This window comes from Vanellus vanellus (assembly GCF_965231255.1).
Source record: "Vanellus vanellus genome assembly, chromosome: 6".
NCBI lineage: Eukaryota > Metazoa > Chordata > Aves > Charadriiformes > Charadriidae > Vanellus > Vanellus vanellus.
In genome coordinates this window covers 31,170,045-31,186,686 of record NC_138911.1, presented here as the reverse complement: position 1 = coordinate 31,186,686, position 16,642 = coordinate 31,170,045, and the positions used below count along the sequence as shown (strand labels likewise).

At 39.9% G+C, this 16,642-nt stretch overlaps 1 protein-coding gene across 2 annotated transcripts; it reads left to right on the top strand.

Annotated features, from left to right (window-relative positions):
• The first annotated feature begins 1,000 nt into the window (after positions 1-1,000).
• PTGR2 (prostaglandin reductase 2) lies at positions 1,001-16,642 on the top strand. Of its 2 annotated transcripts, XM_082484880.1 has the most exons (10): positions 1,001-1,054; positions 6,754-6,822; positions 8,253-8,371; positions 9,701-9,892; positions 10,828-10,998; positions 12,019-12,228; positions 13,030-13,151; positions 14,411-14,498; positions 15,202-15,241; positions 16,415-16,642. In XM_082484880.1, exons 2-10 carry the CDS (start codon positions 6,786-6,788, stop codon positions 16,477-16,479), a joined length of 1,044 nt encoding a protein of 347 aa, XP_082341006.1. In that variant the 5' UTR covers positions 1,001-1,054; positions 6,754-6,785; the 3' UTR covers positions 16,480-16,642. The 2 variants fall into 2 exon arrangements, with proteins under 2 accessions (XP_082341006.1, XP_082341005.1); XM_082484879.1 differs by lacking the exon at positions 1,001-1,054 and having other exon boundaries at positions 5,888-6,822.

Below are 16,642 nucleotides of genomic sequence, written 5' to 3'. Positions count from 1 at the left end.
TGAATCACCTTAAGTGTGTCATTTTTTCCCCTAGACCATCCCAGTTCCGATGATGTTATTTCAACTAATGTGAAATGCTAAGATTTGTATATTATGGTGGCACAAACATAAATCGTTCACCAAGACCTATATTATAATGCTACGGGTAAAGCTACATTACAAATGCTTTGCCTGCCTTTATGTAAGAGGCAGAGCACAAAGTCATCAGGATCATTAGTCTGGAAGAGTTTTTCCAGTCTTTTAAGTGGTCAGTTTAACCTCCGCAGTAGCTGCCATCGACTCAGTGGCCACTTCACAGACCTGTTTGCCCTTCCAGCACGCTGAGTCACTGCCACGTGGGGCGCGTACAGAGAGTAACCACTTCAGGCCGCACCAGCACCATCCCAGGAAAGCTCTGGCTCTTCAGTTATTCATCTTCCTACAGCCTGTTCTTTAAGTAAAGATGTCTCTTCCTCCATATTCGAGCTCAGCAAAAGGATAGATATAGTAAATATGTTATATTGTACACAACAGTAACATTACGGGGATTTTAAGAATGGCTACAGTACAGCCCTGTATCACATTGAGGAACAAAACCTCACCTGTTAGCACACGCAAGGGGCAAATATCTCTCAATTTTACCCTCCTTCTCAAAGAAAAACCCCTCAGGAGTTGTAAGCACCTCACCCGAGCGCCTCAGGAGATGAGTCGCCATCACCTCACCCACACCAGCAGCTGGGCCCCAAGGCGGGAGACCCCGACCCATGGCCCCACCGGCGGCCGCCGCCCCCCCCCCCCCTCACGAAATGAGGAAGGCGAAGGAGGGGGCATAATTAGGTACTTGCTGCCGACGGAAGGCGGCTGAAGGGCCGGGACGCGACCCACCCTCCGCTCCCCGCCTAACAAGGGGCGGGCCCGGGGCAGGGCCCTTTTAAGCTGTGGGGCTCCGCCTTGTCCCGCTTTAAGGCCTAGGCGCGTGCGCACAGAGGTGCTGGGCTGGGGGTGAGTGGGTGTGGTCACTGTCACCTCTTTGCTCCGTACCGAAGGTGCCGGAGTGTCGGAGGCGCGGTTCAAGGTGAGCGGGAACGCCTCGCGGTTGGCGCGCGGGGGCGGCCTCTAACCGTCCCCGCGCGGCCTCCAATGGAGGGGGGCGGCGGGGTCTCAGGGGACGGACCGGACCGGTGGGCGCTCGCCCGTTCGCCGTCCCTGTCGGGATGAGCGTGGTCCGGTGCCAGGTGTATCACCGGCGGGGCCGGGGGCCTCGTCTCGTCTGGGGAGAGCTCGGCGGCGCCCTCGGAGCACTCCCTGAGGGGGACATGGCCCCTGCCCGCCTTCCCAGGAGCCCAGTTCCTCAGGGATTAGCGCGGGGTGAGGGGGGGCGCGGGTGTGAGGGTTGGGAGAGGCGACTGGGGGTTGCCGGGTCTCTAAGAACAGGAGTGTGAATGCGGCCTTGCCGAGGCCCCCACGCCCCGGGTCAAACCGTGGCCGGCGGAGGAATGCCAGAGGAAAGGACCCGATCGGCACCCCGATCTGTGCAGCTTGTAAAACTGAACGTGCTTCAATGCTTCTGACCTCTCTTGGTTTCTCTCTCCCACGCTATTCTATCTGCAGCTGCCGAAACTGAGCTTGAAGCATCTGCAGAACTGTCCCCGGGGGCTCCTCCACCTTTGACAGCAGTGATTTCTAACTTGGTGGTGGGTCACACCTAGGAAAGCGGATAATCAGTGCGTTCTCTGGGATTGCTCTCGTGTGGGAGCCTGCATACTGCATCACAGACTTCTCAAACAAACGTCAGGTCGTGCTCCTGGCTTTCTGGGAGCAACCGGCATTCTTGTGTTCATTCCTGATTTGAAATTCTGCTAAGAAAAAAATAGGTCTTGTGTGTTGTTATTTTTAAACAATTTTCAGCAACTCCAATACAATGCAACTATTTATTAAAAAAAAAAAAAAGCCCAAGAGGTAGTACCTGAGAGCTTTCATCTTTTTTCACACCTAGATCTGAAAGAGTAAAGTTTTTACAATCCTATTGTGTGTAGATATGAGTGTATATACTTACTGGGACTTTGCTTTGTATGCCAGTCAAATTTGATAAAAAGCTGAAAGATGTTAGGCTTGTTGGAATATAAAAAAATGGCTTGATCAAGATCCTACTACTGTTGTCATTCTTCCTTTTTCACCTCTTTCTTTCTTGAGGGAAAGACTGCAGCCTGCCCTCAACCATTATAGTGTGTCAGAGAATCCACATGAAGAAAACAGTGTGGGAGGAACTTCACACCAGAGAATTACGTGATGAGATGTGAAATATTAGGAAATCTGGATTTATTAGTTCAGTTCATGAAAGTACTTATCTTTTTATGGCATGTGTTTTTCTCCATTCATGACAGTATGGATTCTGGCTCCTACTTTTTGAAAACTTGAGTTTGCAATTAATTGGCATTCTTTGAACGTAGAGCTCCGTATGGGTGTGATGGAGACTTTGATGCCTAATGCATTACATTTGCTTTTCCATTTCCGTTCTCCTCACCTTGCCACTTCCAGTTACTATTTTTTTGTGCAGCCATTCCCATCTCGGTTTGCTTGGTTCTGTCTCATTCATCATTCCTAGTTTCTGCAGTTCTCTCTCTCTTCCCTGCTTTACTGGCCTTTAAGTTGCTATTCTTGCCACATTTCTCTGTTCTCACTTACTCCCAGTGCCAGTCCTTCCCGCCTTTACTTCCTGCGTGTTCCTCATTCAGCGTCATTCTTCCTTGAAATTTCTTTCTTTGAATTTCCTCTGAGGATCCTTGTTCCAGCCATTTTGACACCACAGTTTCAGAAAACTTCCAGTCATACTTGTCCTCCATTTAGATTGTCTACCTTCTTCCTCTGTGCTGTCTGGCCTGATGCAGGAGGGATAAACTACCCGCTCTTCCTTTTTTACTAGGCTGCATGTGGCATAGGCTCTAAGAACTTGGAAGCAGGTGAATTGTTCTGGCAAAAGTGTATGTAACTGAAAAGAGTCTCTTATGGGCAGTTTCAGAAACAAGAAGTTCTAGGAACCAAGCCCAGGACAAACAAACTGGAGCATTTTAGTACTGAGGGACTTATTTAACATTTTTAAAAGGAGTTGTCATGTGTCTTTGCAAAAATGGGAAAAGAAAGGCAAGGGGAGAAAAGGATAAGAACAAAACTGGGCTAAAACATACTTGAGACTCCCCTGAAGGTACTGCTGTTGTGCTGCTTAACGCTCCTGTTGTACTCACAGGGTAGGTCAGGTGATCTTTGTGTAGAATTATAATGTTAAAATTTGGAATTATTTTTTACTCTCTTTGATTTAAAGAGTAAAATCAACTCATTATTTTTGTTTGGAAAAGCTAAAAAATAATCATGTTGCTTCCTGTTGGTCTTTAAAAGAACGCCAGAGTCAAAAGCATCATTCACACTGGCATTTCACATATATTGAAAAGGATTATGTATATGATACAAATCCCCTTTATTTTACTTTTAACAAAATCTGTTCTGTTTCTCCAAGAGCTTTCCTCAGTATTCGGTGCTAAAAGACGGTGCCTCTACTTATTTTCTTTAGTCATTTCCGTATTGTTTATAATGTGAGGAAATTATGTTATGATATTAATGTGAACATTTGCTTGTGTAATAGTGTTACTGACTTCCACTGTAGGGTAAGTGCAGTCATATTTAGAATTAAAAGTCCATCTCCAATATTGTATTTTTACTTTGACAGCTGTCAGAATGAGTGACAAGTCAGTGCCAGCCTCACTTTCTATCCGCCCACTCACAGTATCTGGAACATCTTCAAATTGAATTAGTACACAGGCTTCTCAACCAAAAGCTGTGAAAATGACCTGGGAAATCAACAGCATTTTGTTCCCTCAGAAAGTCAGGCATTCTAAGAAGTACTCTAAACTTACATTGTATACTTTTTCCACTCTCATCTTTCTATGCTGCTCTGTATTGCTTTTTCTTTCTTTTAATATGTTAATATCTTTGGCTTTTTTTCTTTAAAGAAATCTATTTTTTTTCTCTGTACTGTCATAGGAAGCAGATGCTTCAAGTATGTATTAGGTACAATAAAAATGCTTTTCATCATCTCTTGTTCAGATTGGGGTTTTTTGTTGGCATAATACACGTATTTAGTTTCAGGATAACAAAAATTGAGTCAGCAGTTCTGACAGTGGGCCTCTTTGCAAGGTGTGAGCTGTACAGCAATTCCACCTACTCTCTATGGTTTGTAAACAGTGGATCAAACCCTTAATGCCATCGATAGATTTGAACTGAATTATGAATAGTATATATCGCTTTTGGTTTATATTCACTGCATTCTTAACTTGTTATTTCTGCACAGAGCAGTTTCATTAGTGGTTATAAACTTCAGCCAAGTTCTGTACGTGCCCAAATTATTTCCTAGAGTATGGTTGTCCTTTTAAATTGCACTGGGCACATCTGACAGTTTATGAAATGTTCATTGAATTAGCACAAATTCTCAGATGCTGAGACAATTGTTCTGGGGATAACAACAGTACCACATGAATGTAATTTTGTTAGGCAGATGTTATCAGGAGAAATTTGGAATTTTGTTCTGAAATATGTTTTATAAAAGAAGTACAAAGTGGTGTGCCCACAATCACACAGGAAGTCTTTAGCTGAGTATCATGCTGAACCTAAGATCTGCCAAAGTTTATCTTAGGCCTTCCTTCCTATTATGGTTTTACATGAGTATATTTATTCCAGAGATTGTATCAGCTGTGTGGGTATAAAAATTGATTTTTATTTCTGTCTTTAACTCCTGTATTTTCAATGCTCGTTTTTTGTTTTTAAACAGTAACTAGTAGCTTCATCAAAGTGTGGTGGTTTTTTTACAGGCTAGAACAGCATCCTGGCCTGTATCAGAAATAGCATGGCCAGCAGGACTAGGGAAGTGATTGTCCCTTTGTACTTGGCACTGGTGAGGCTGCACCTCGAATACTGTGTTCAGTTTTGGGCCCCTCACTACAGGAAAGACATTGAGATTCTGGAGCATGTCCAAAGAAGGGCAATGAAACTGGTGAGGGGTCTGGAGAACAAGTCTTATGAGGAGCACCTGAGGGAACTGGGGTTTAGTCTGGAGAAAAGGAGGCTGAGGGGAGACTTTATTGCTTTCTTCAGCTACCTGAAAGGAGGTTGTAGCGAGGTGGGGATTGGTGTCTCCTCCCAAGTAACAAGTGATAGGAGAAGAGGAAATGGCTTCAAGTTGCGCATGGGGAAGTTTAGATTGGATATTAGAAAACATTTCTTCACAGAAAGGGTTACCAAACGTTGGAACAGGCTGCCCAAGGAAGTGGTTGAATCACCATCCCTGGAGGTATTTAAAAGATTGGTAGATGTGGTGCTTAGGGACATGGTTTAGTGGTGGTTTTGGCAGTGTTCAGTTGATGGTTGGACTTGATGATCTCAAAGGTCCCTTCCAACCTAGATGATCCTATGGTTCTCTTCTGTCCAAAGAACTGTGCAGGTCACTTATTTTTCACTGATGTGATTCTATAAAGACACATTTGAGATCCTTTTCTTCTAGCACCCTTTGGTGTTGAAATACTGAAAAGAAACTAACTCTTGAATAATTTTCAGCTTGTAAGTAGTTTTTCAAGTGCAAACACAATAAAATGTTAAACCTTTATCTGGTTTATGAACAAGATACTTTTGGTTTGAGTCAGTTGCAGGTTTTAGAGGAGAGGGAAAGGCCAGGGATGTGCCTATTTTCTCCTGATGGCTTTTTAATTATGTTTTTCAGCACTCCAGGGTGTAGTTCTTGATGATCTGTGAGTGCTGTAATGTAAGCACTAAAGCAGTACAGAGAGAAAGTTCTGTATTTTGCAGTGTTCAAAGAATCAAGAGTGATGATGTACTCTTTCTAGGCTCATCTGTTTAGCTTCACTCCAATTTGCTGTTCTTGTCAGTGAAATAAACATGACAAAGACATCAGCTATTATCTTTTATTCCTTAATGTCCTTGGATCTTACAGGGGTTGGTTATTTACGGCACTCAGCTGAGAATAGCAGTAAGAACATTTTTGTTTTGTATTAGCTCTGAAAGCATATAAGGTCATGATTTTTCTCCTGTTAAATCAGCTTCATTCCCTGTTAATCACTTGAGCATCTCTCAGTTTCAAGAACACAAATTTACAGTCCTCTTTTAAACTGTTGAAATTCAAGGAGGAATTTTTCAGTAAAGCAGATCAAATGGTGATGTAATTCTTCCTCATCTCTGGGCCAGACTATTTCTTAGGAGAAAAATGCACTGCTAACAGAAAGATTTGCTATTTCACGTGAAACATCTCACACAACAATCTCTTTGTATACCTGCATGCTACTGTTACTGGCATGCGTGTATGCATTTTATAATGAGTTGTACCCGAGTTGCACACACCAAAGCTGCCTCAGTGTTTTTTAGGTGGGAACAGAGTGTTCTCAGTCAGCACAGGAAAGCAAACTAACCAACCTGGTAGGGGGTGGTGATGATCTTACAAGGAGCATGGTACATGATAATTTTCAGTCTTTCCAGAAGGTGCTACTATGACACTGTATAGAATCACAGCTTTGAGAAGATAAGCAGGGAAACTCTTTATTCACAAGTTTGTTTATTTTGTGTTTGAGGTGGTTTTATAGGATTCTTGAGCATAGATGCTGAGGTTGGTGAGGCCCATATTTCATGCCCAGTTTCCAAATTACTAAGTACTTTGCCCTGTATTCTTTCTCAACAAAAATTGTGTTCCAGTCCTTCAAACAATGTTTTTCTTTTTAGAAATCCAGTGTGATATTGCTGCAAAAGCAGGAATGATTATACAGAGAGTAGTGCTGAATTCACGCCCTGGTACGTATTTCTCTCAAATAAAGGAGCAATATGTTTGTTGTGGTTGCCTAATGCTTCAAAATGGTGAGGGTAGAAATAGACACTAACTTAAGATGTCGACATTTATGTATCTTAATATTGCATGCAGCAATAAGTAAACTGTATTGTGAAGTGTATTTATTTAGTCTGTATATACAGATTTCAAAGATCTTTGGTGAGAAAAAAGGGCTTAATGCATAATATATGAGAAAACCCTAAGTGGAGGGGCTCAAGTGAAGAAAGATTAGCAAGCATTGCTTTTTCATTCTGACATTTGTTCTTTATGCATTTTAAGAGACGACTAAAATAAAGTATTTTGTTACTGTTCATTTTTGTTTCCTTTTAGTAAATATTGAGTCTTTTCTTCCTCCTATGTTTTGAAGTGTTTGTTTTTTAAATTTACACTTTTCAGGATTCATTTACTTCACTTGCTTACACATTTGCCTTCTTAGCACAGTATTTTGACTAGTGAGTTTATAAATCGTCTGTTGTAGAAGACCCATATGTATGCATTAAGTTTTTGGGGTGTATTATATGCTGCTCAATGCCAAAATAGTCCTAAGAAGTAAAAACTATTGTGTCGACTGTCTTTTCTAATGCAAATCAAATGTTATAGCAGTACCCTGCTGGAGTTACTCTGACTTAAAACATACATGGGTATCTGGCTCTCTCCTTTTAGTGCCAGTGGTTCCAGTTGTCAGTCTGACTGATCTGCTGCATGTGGTACCAACCTGAGGATGAAGCCTCCAGTTCTGGGGCTCTTGGCACATGTTTTATAGGTGTTTCTGGGAAGCTTTAATTTAAGGAGGTCTGTCTGTAGCTGCGAAGGGATGCTCTGTAGCATATGCATGTGCAGTGGCAATGGTCTGTATTCCTTCAATCTCACTGAGTCAAAAGAGGCTGAAAGGTGAGAGTTTAAAACTTGCCTGTTTAAAATATATAGTCATTTGCCACTGGCAAAGTAGTGCACGGTGGTTTTGTTATGTGAGAGAAGTCCCAATGCATGTCTTTGTTTTGATAGGGGCTTTTCAGCACGTAGGGTATATAGAACCATTTTTTGAGAATGGAAACAGCCCCCCTTTTTTTTTTTATTTAATTTGCTTTAATCGTTCATAAAAATTATGGGTAGCAAACAGCAGGGAAACTGTCAGTCAGTGCAAGTGTACTGGTACTGGCCCAGGTAAGCGTAAGCTGACAGATCAGGGGGTCTTCAGTTTGGGTGGTGGCAGCGCACCTGTTTAAATCGTAGTCTGTGACGCAAAATCTAAAAGTTAGTTGATAGGTTTATACCTAAGTAAAGATATAGCCTAACTTATTCTAAAAAAGACTACCTTAAAATAAGTTCTTTCCATATTGATTATGGGAAGCTCTATATTGATTCATTTATTTATTTGATTTTAAAATAATTCTAGGTAAGAATGGAGTGCCAGTGTCTGAAAACTTCCGACTGGAACAAAGTACAATAGCAGATATGATCCAAGCGGGACAAGTACGTGTTAGAACCCTTTATCTCTCTGTGGATCCTTACATGGTAGGTGATGGACTTAGAGCTAAGCCATAACTTGTTTTTTAAAATATCTTCAACTCTGTACCTGTCATAATGTTTAACACTAAAGTTACCAATTACAGGACAAATGTATCTCCAGTATAAGTTAGTAATTCTGTTCATTCTGATGGAGTTATTGGGAAGGGATTTGGCATTAATGTGCCTGTGATATATATATAGGGATATGAATTTATAGGACCAGGAAGAGACTGTGAGCCCTGGCATACCATTACAGATTTGTTTGTATCATTTTTTTCTGAACTTTGCCTTTTTTACATAAATTTTTAAACTTTTTTTTGGCCGTGGAAGGAAGTATTATTCAATTGAGGGAAGTGTGGGTAGAGGAGAAAGAATATTTCATGATGACGCAAGAGAGGGACATGGTCTGGGGAAAAAAATTTTAGACAAAACATAAGTGATTTGAGTTAAATGTTATTTAGCTATTAGCAGTTTTGTTTACAAATGGAAGTCAGATTTTCTCCTTAAGTGGGTGGTGGCAGGACAAAAATGTGTCAGTACTTTGTAATGGAAGCACAGAGAGAATTACTGAATGAAGCCATAACCAGCTAATAGACCTAATTCTGCAAAACTGTAGAAATCATGTGGTTGGGACAGTTGTGGGTTGAAATGGAAATGAAGGTAGGAGGAGAACCAGACAGACACAGTCTGCTAGTATGTAAAAGTTTGCTGTAAAGAGAGAATTCTGATTGTTTGTTCACTGCATAGATGGAGATAGTAGAAAAGAAACAGTCTTAATTTCAGGAAAGTAGGATTAGCTTGGGACCCAAAGGGAGGTTTAAGAATTCTGAAGTGCTATGTTGAGCTAGAAGGGGAGATATAAAGGGAAGACTTCAGATTTCAAGATGTTTCGTTAAATAGATCTCTATCAGGGATGGTCTACATATGTTTGACTGTTCTTCAGTGCATAGGCATGGACTAAATGACTTGTGGGCGGTTTTTTCAATCCTACATTTCTGTGATTCATCCAGTTAAGGAATGGCATTTATAGGATTCTTGTCAGACCCAAGCCAGTCATCTTTGGTTGCACGGCTGACTTTGAGGCAGCGTCTATAAGACATGTTGGCTTTGGTAACACTGCTGGATGAGATCAGAACGGTCCATCCTCCTTTTGTAATGAACAAACAAGAGGGGAAAGAGGTATCTAAGTGAAGATGATGAATATATGGGGCTTATTGAGAGATTTTTGAGTAGCCCCTTTGTGTTTGAAGTTTTCAACATATCCCCAACTTCATTTGAACTCATAAACAAACCATGTGTTCCATGACAGCCTCTTATTAAAGCCTTGTCTTTCAGCGCTGCCGAATGAATGAGGATACTGGCTCAGATTACCTCCTGCCCTGGCAGCTGTCTGAAGTTGCTGATGGTGGGGGGGTCGGGGTTGTGGAAGAGAGCAAGCATGATAACCTTGCTAAAGGAGACTTTGTAACTTCCTTCAGTTGGCCCTGGCAGACAGTGGCAATTCTGGATGGAAGCTTGCTACAAAAGGTAATGTAAGTGCAAAGCCCAGATTATCACTATTTTCTTTTCCTAAACCTTTTTTTTTTTCTTAATAGTGGCTAATGATACTATTTCTTAGTCAAAAACAAGCCAATGTTATTGGAGCAACCAGTTCTCAAAAGGCAGATCAACTCACAGGGGGCAAAATCTGTATCAATTTATCTCCTTTATTAACAATGAACAATGTAAATGCTTTTGTTGGTTACCAGACATGCCAGTATTATTTCAATTGTTGGATCTTTAATGAAGTTCCCTGAAGCTGCTTCTTTTAATTAATTCTGTTAATTATTCTAATTCTAGGAGAACTGCTGATCCATAAGAATGTAGTCGTAAGACACAGAAGGCTTTAGATATATTTATTTCAGTTTATTTCACTAATATATGTTAGTGAAAGCTTTTACTCGAGATTTTACATCGACAGAAGAAAGGGTATTCAATATTAAGTTGAAAGCGGAGAGGTAACAGTGCATTAGGGATATTGTATTGATCATCCTCATGTAACACAGAAAATTATTGTAGTTTAACAATGTATACTTTTGAATAAACTCCGTCATTTAGGACCCTTTGCCACTGATCTGCAATCCCAATATTTGATAAAATGGTGATATTTTATCCTTTATGCTAACATAGGGATAGTTCACTATTGCTGGAAACTTCTTAACCCCCAGCTGCTTTTTGACATTTCCATAATTTAAGTTTTTGTGGGTGACTTTTTTAAGGCACGTTTTCTAAAACTATGGAATTATAATCTTTGTTTCATTTTGTATAAACTTGTTATTAAGGTAGAGCTAGTTTATAGCTAGCTTGTCCCTACTAGTCATACCTTGCCTGAGTTAGTCTTCTATCCTTGGACAATTAAATAGCAAACAGCAAAACCCCACCTTAAAAAGAAATGACCACCACCATGCATTTCTGTTTTGTAGCTTGTTCCACAACTTGTAAATGGACACCTTTCCTACTTTCTCGGTGCAGCTGGCATGACAGGACTGACAGCCCTGTTAGGTGTAAGGGAGAAAGGACACGTGGCTGTGGGTGCAAATCAGACCATGGTAGTGAGCGGAGCAGCTGGTGCCTGTGGCTCTTTGGCTGGCCAGGTAGGTAGGCCTAAGACATACAAGTGTACTCTGTTACCAAGTTTATCTCCAGAAATGTACTGGTTAGTAAACGTACAGATAAAATCATTGTAAGCGTCAGCAGGTGTAACTCCATGGGAAGGGCCAGTTTCACAGATTTGGCTCACACTCTCACCGAGAAAGATTTTGGGTGTGAAACTTAAGTTTCATGGAACTGGGATAGGAGAAAACTGCCCAAGGTGATTACCTGAACCTAGCATAAATAAAGTAGATGGTATAAATACATGTATTTATGATATATTTACATAGTAGTCTGCCCTTTGAACACAGTCTTTGAGTTGATTGGTGACTTGAATTTTTTTTTCTATATTAGAAAATAGTAAAAAACTGTAGTAAACCCTTTTTTGTGTTGTGTTCCATGACATCCTTTGTGTCTTGAGATTTACAGCCCTTTTATTCTTGTCAGCTTTGCAGAATGCGTTGGGGTGTGTGTGTGTTTGCATATCTACAGATATATCTATACACACACATACACATATATATATAAACACAAACACAATAGATATTAAGCAACTTAAGACCTACTGGCAAATAGGAGCTATGAAGAAACAATGCATAAGCAAATCTATGAAGAACATATTTAAATCAATTATTGTCCAATCTTTTTGGCCTTTTATTTGCTACGTTACGGTACATGGCAGATGGTGATTTTATACTATATTTGGCTCTCCAGTATGGCCAGTTGTTGGTGACTCCACAGATTAAACCTCTTGCAGGCTGTGAGTTTGGAAAGAAGGCAGATTTCGGTTGTACCTGCCCCTCCTCTATGTGTGAGGAGGGAATAGGAGGCAATTGTGTCACATGAGATGGGAGCGTGGCCTGAACTTTGCTGCTTGGGTTTTAGTGGGATGGGGAATAACTGTAACAACCCCTCAGGCTCCCTTCCTCCCACCAGTACCTTTATGCAAATGAATGATCCAACTTCTCTTTATCGTTTGGGGGGGTGTTTGTTTCTTTTTTTTTTTAACTGTGCTCCTGCAGATTGGCCGTCTGGAGGGCTGCTCTAGAGTGGTGGGGATCGCTGGCACAGATGAAAAGTGCTCCATTTTGGTCCAAGAAATGGGGTTTGATGCTGCTGTCAATTACAAGAAGGGGAACGTGGCAGAGCAGCTACGTGAACTCTGCCCAGGCGGTGTGGATGTTTACTTTGACAATGTTGGTGGAGACATCAGTGATACAGTTATAAGTCAGGTGATTATACCAGCTGTCAGGTTTATTCTAGTCATTTTCCAATGTCTGCATGCCCTGCTTTGAATTAATTCATACTGGAGACCAGCCTGCAGTACAGCCGAGCAGGCTTTCCACTTCATTGATCTAATCCAGGTGCTGATCCAGGTCCTGAGAAGAAATAAGATGTTTGCAATCAGTGCCTGTCATTTGGACTAGTCTGGCAGTATAGTAATAGAAACACAATTTCTGCGTCTCATCTCTCGCTTCTTTGGCCAGGAGACTTGGTAATATTCTAAAAAACTCATCTGTCAGCATAGTAATCTTGTGTTTTGTCAGCTTTGGTTTTCTGGCTTCAGAAAAGACCAGCTCTGCTGGTCTTGGCCAGTCCTGTTCACTGTAAATGTAAAACTACTCATGTCTCATGGCAGGGAGGCTTTGATGTCAATGCCACCTTTGGAAGCTCTAAATCACAGCTGTTTCTAACAGCTGTAACCAACTTCTTTGTCCTGTTACCCCTCTCCTCCTGACAAAAAGGGCACACAGTAAGATAACAATTTCTTATATGCCTTGTATTTAATGCCTTTTTAAATTGCACTTGGGCTGCATGGCTTTTATTTTTCCACCATTGCCCTGCATTTATCTATTTGAATGTTGTCATAGGTTGAATGGGACAGCCTGCAATTCTCCTGCTCTTTTCTAGGAAATGTGGCTCTAAATAAGGACATCCATGTGAAAATTTTGCTATATAATCTATTGCATCTCTGGAAAATATTTCTGAGACAAAGTTGTGTAATTTTTCTCACTTTGTGCTGTCCCAAACAGATGAATCAGAACAGCCATATCATCCTGTGTGGACAGATTTCTCAGTATAACAGAGATGTGCCTTATCCTCCTCCACTGACTCCTGACATAGAAAAAATACAGAAAGAAAGAAATATCACAAGGTATGTTTCTCCTTCAGAACCCGTGAACAGGTTCCAGGTAGATTGTGCATGTGATGTTGTGACTCTGATGTTCAGAAGGTAGCCTGTAGATCCGCAACAGGCATGTATAATCAGAACAGAATGTTGCCATATGAAAAAGGAAACTATAATCACAATGTCAGTAAATCCTTTCTCTTACATTTGTCTGTATCAGCATCAAAAATGGGAAAGGATGTTGTTACGTGTTAACATAGTTGTCTGTTGTTATGCTTTGTTTGTGGCTGCTTGGTTTAGTCCTGGAGTCTCTGACAGATTCTTCAGTACGAGCGAAGGTGTTGCCATAGTTCTGTTCTCAGATGTTTTGCAGAGTGCCTTCTCTCCAAGTCTAGTAGTTCAGGCAGAGAGAAAATCAAGTATTTTTCAAGTAAGGATGCAGCTGATGCACTGATTCTATTGAAATCACAATTTCAATATTTTTAGTATTTGGGGATTTATTAGCTAATGGGACTGTAGGTGTGAAATATACAGATGAAACATTGATTTTTATTATGACTCTAGGAATTGCAGTCTCCTGTCAGGATTCAGGTGGAGCTAAGAGAGAGACTAGGAGTAATGTCTTAGGAGATTCTTCATTCATTGCATTGCAGAAAGTTGGGGAGACTTTTGATTTCTGTGCAAATGGATTGATGTCTTCTAATTAAAATTAATTTCTTCACCCCGTTACTGTTGTCTGCACTTTTAAAAAATTGATAAAAATATTAAAATACACCATGCGTAGTTGAGGATAGTGGAGAATTTAGTCAGTACATTGCCACAAGCAATTATAATTTTTATGGTCGTTTCAGTTTCTCTTGATTCTTTAGGCAGCTGTGACAGCAGAGTATTCAAAATCTGGGGAGCTTGAAAGTTAATTTATGCTCACCATCTAGTTGCAGGTCCATTAATTATTCTCCCTACCACAAAAAAAAAGAAAAGGTAAAAAAGAATAGGAATTCACTCACATTTTACGGGCACTTGCTTATTCTGGTGGTACTACTTGCTTTTTATTTCTCTTCTCTGATACTTGAACAGAATTACTTGTCCAAGACTGATGTTACTGTCAAGCTCCCACTGCAGGGAGCTATCTCAACAAGCTGGCAAAGTTCTGAGCTGTGTCTCATCGTAATTAGTACTTATAATTTGTCGGTTTCAATAATGCCATTTCCTGAAAAGATTTGTAAAGATTTCAAAATATGCTTATCAACCTTTCTTAAATCAAGGCCCATTCTTTTCTTTCACAGGGAAAGGTTCTTAGTGTTGAACTATATGGACAAACAAGAAGCTAGTATATTACAACTATGTCAGTGGATCCAAGAGGGTAAACTGAAGGTAGGAACTCTTACATCTAGTCTATGGCCTCTGATACTATATCCTCAGATCATGGTCTGACTACAAGAAGTCCGATTTCTTTGTCCTTGGCTCTCTTACCACGCCTCAGTATTCAAAAAGTTTTCTTATGAATGTTTAAGTATACTGGAAAGCTTATTTAGTAGATACCTGCTGAGGATGATGTGACTGTAGTATGACAGACAGACTTTTCTAATTACATGCTGCTGATGTCTGTATCTCTTTCAGTACAGAGTGCAAGGGATCAGATCTTCAAAAATACTTCCGAATTCCCGATTAGTTAGTGACCTGAATGCTTTTGGGGATCTTGTCTGAAATTTGTTTCAAGCTTTATAACCGCCATTTATTATTTTCTGGTGGGTAGATGCTTTGTCCACCCTTTCCCCATGAGGTCTGTCTAAATTAGTTTTTGATTCTTCAGGTGATCAGTAAATTTTCCTGGGAAAATCCTGAGACATGAAATTTTGGCAGGGGCAGGGATGTTCCAGTTCTGAAATTGCCGACAGGTTTACCAGAAAGTGTTCACTCCTCTCATAATGAAAGAATCTGGCCCAAACAGAGCACTGCCCAATGTAGCAAGAGAATCCTTTAGATTCTGGTAGTTTCTGTGGCAGTTTCATGGCATGTTTCTAAGAAATGTTAATCTTGTTTGAAGAAAGCTAAAAGGACTTGTTTGCCTTGACAGGTCAGAGAGACTGTGGTGGAAGGCTTAGCAAACATTGGGGGTAAGATTTTTATACCATTTTCTAAGAATAATGGTCTGATTGAGTACTGTGACAGTAGAGGTTAACTACCTCTTTTGTTTCATTTGCCAATTCAGATTTTTGTATTTTATCTAAAACATTACTTTTATGGTATAATATTTTTTTTCACAAGGTATTATTTTATGTTAAAAAAAATATTGAATATAAATTTGGAAAATTTTTTTGTTGTTTTACTATTGGGGGTGGGAGGGGATGAATTGTTAAATTGCTACCTTAACAGCTGATGATAGTCACCCTCATCTTACAGATTTAAGGTGCTGCCTATTTCTTAGAACTTGTGTGTAAGAAAATTGTATTTTGGAAACCTTGAACTTATGCTTTAAAAAAACCCAGTTTCTAACAGTGCTTGTTATTGAATTTGCTAACAAAAAATAAATTGAAAAGTACACACAAGAAAGGGGAAAGCATATCGGAGATTGCTAAAGAAAGTAAAAAATAATTTCTTTTAAAGGAACAAAATAGCCTGTAGCCTGTTCAAAAAATCTGTAACAAAGAAAATATAAAAATGAAGGGGGTGTTGTGCATCCAGTGAGACAAAGCTAGAGAGCCAGGTGATTCCAGATGTGCTGTAATATTTAGTCTTTAGTCCCACAAGATTGGAAACCAGTAGAATTAAGTGATAGCCAAATCTTATAGCTATAACTTTATTCTAGTTGTTGCTACTTACTGGTATAGATATGTCTTTTGAAGGAATTTGATCAAATATAGTAGCCATGTTTTGTACTTTGTTTACTCAAAGATGTATTATTTTGCACCAGCTTTTGGCATTTATTACAATACATAGAGTATTTATAAACCTTTTCCTTTCACAAAGGTTTGTGAAACCCACAGTGTTTGAGGGCTCTCCAGTCACACCTTGTCTTTCTGTTTGGTATTTGTATGGTATATCACAAAAGCAGCAAATGTAATTGGTAACTTGTATAGGGCTAAACAGTTGCTTACAAACACTTTTTAAAATTATTACACAAAACTGCCTGTAGCAGTTTATTACAGAGTAGGGTTTTGGTGTTTTTTTTTTCTTCTTAATTTGCGGAACTGGTTAATACAGTTACTTCTACCATATTTTTTTTCTTTTTTGAAAGTTACTTGGCACATTTTGCTTGGTACTAACTTATTTCATTATTTCTCTTGAAGCTGCTTTCCAGTCCATGATGAATGGAGGCAATATTGGAAAACAGATCGTCTCAGTTTCTAAGTAAAAGTTATTTCTTCAGGAAAAATAATTGGATTCTATCTCTGACAGTGAGCAAGTTTTTACTTATACTAATTTCCATTTTCATAAATAAACCATTATGTTTTTCTGTATGTACTGAAAGCAGAGATTCTGGGATGCTAAGGCAGAACCTATGCTAATAAACTAAA

Excerpts from the sequence above, each read along its gene's own strand:
- PTGR2 (XM_082484879.1), top strand. The coding sequence starts at position 6,738 with ATGTTTTTCTTTTTAGAAATCCAGTGTGATATTGCTGCAAAAGCAGGA. Across the intron at positions 8,372-9,700 it reads TCTCTGTGGATCCTTACATG|CGCTGCCGAATGAATGAGGA; the intron begins GTAGGTGATGGA and ends CTTGTCTTTCAG. Across the intron at positions 15,242-16,414 it reads AGGCTTAGCAAACATTGGGG|CTGCTTTCCAGTCCATGATG; the intron begins GTAAGATTTTTA and ends TTTCTCTTGAAG.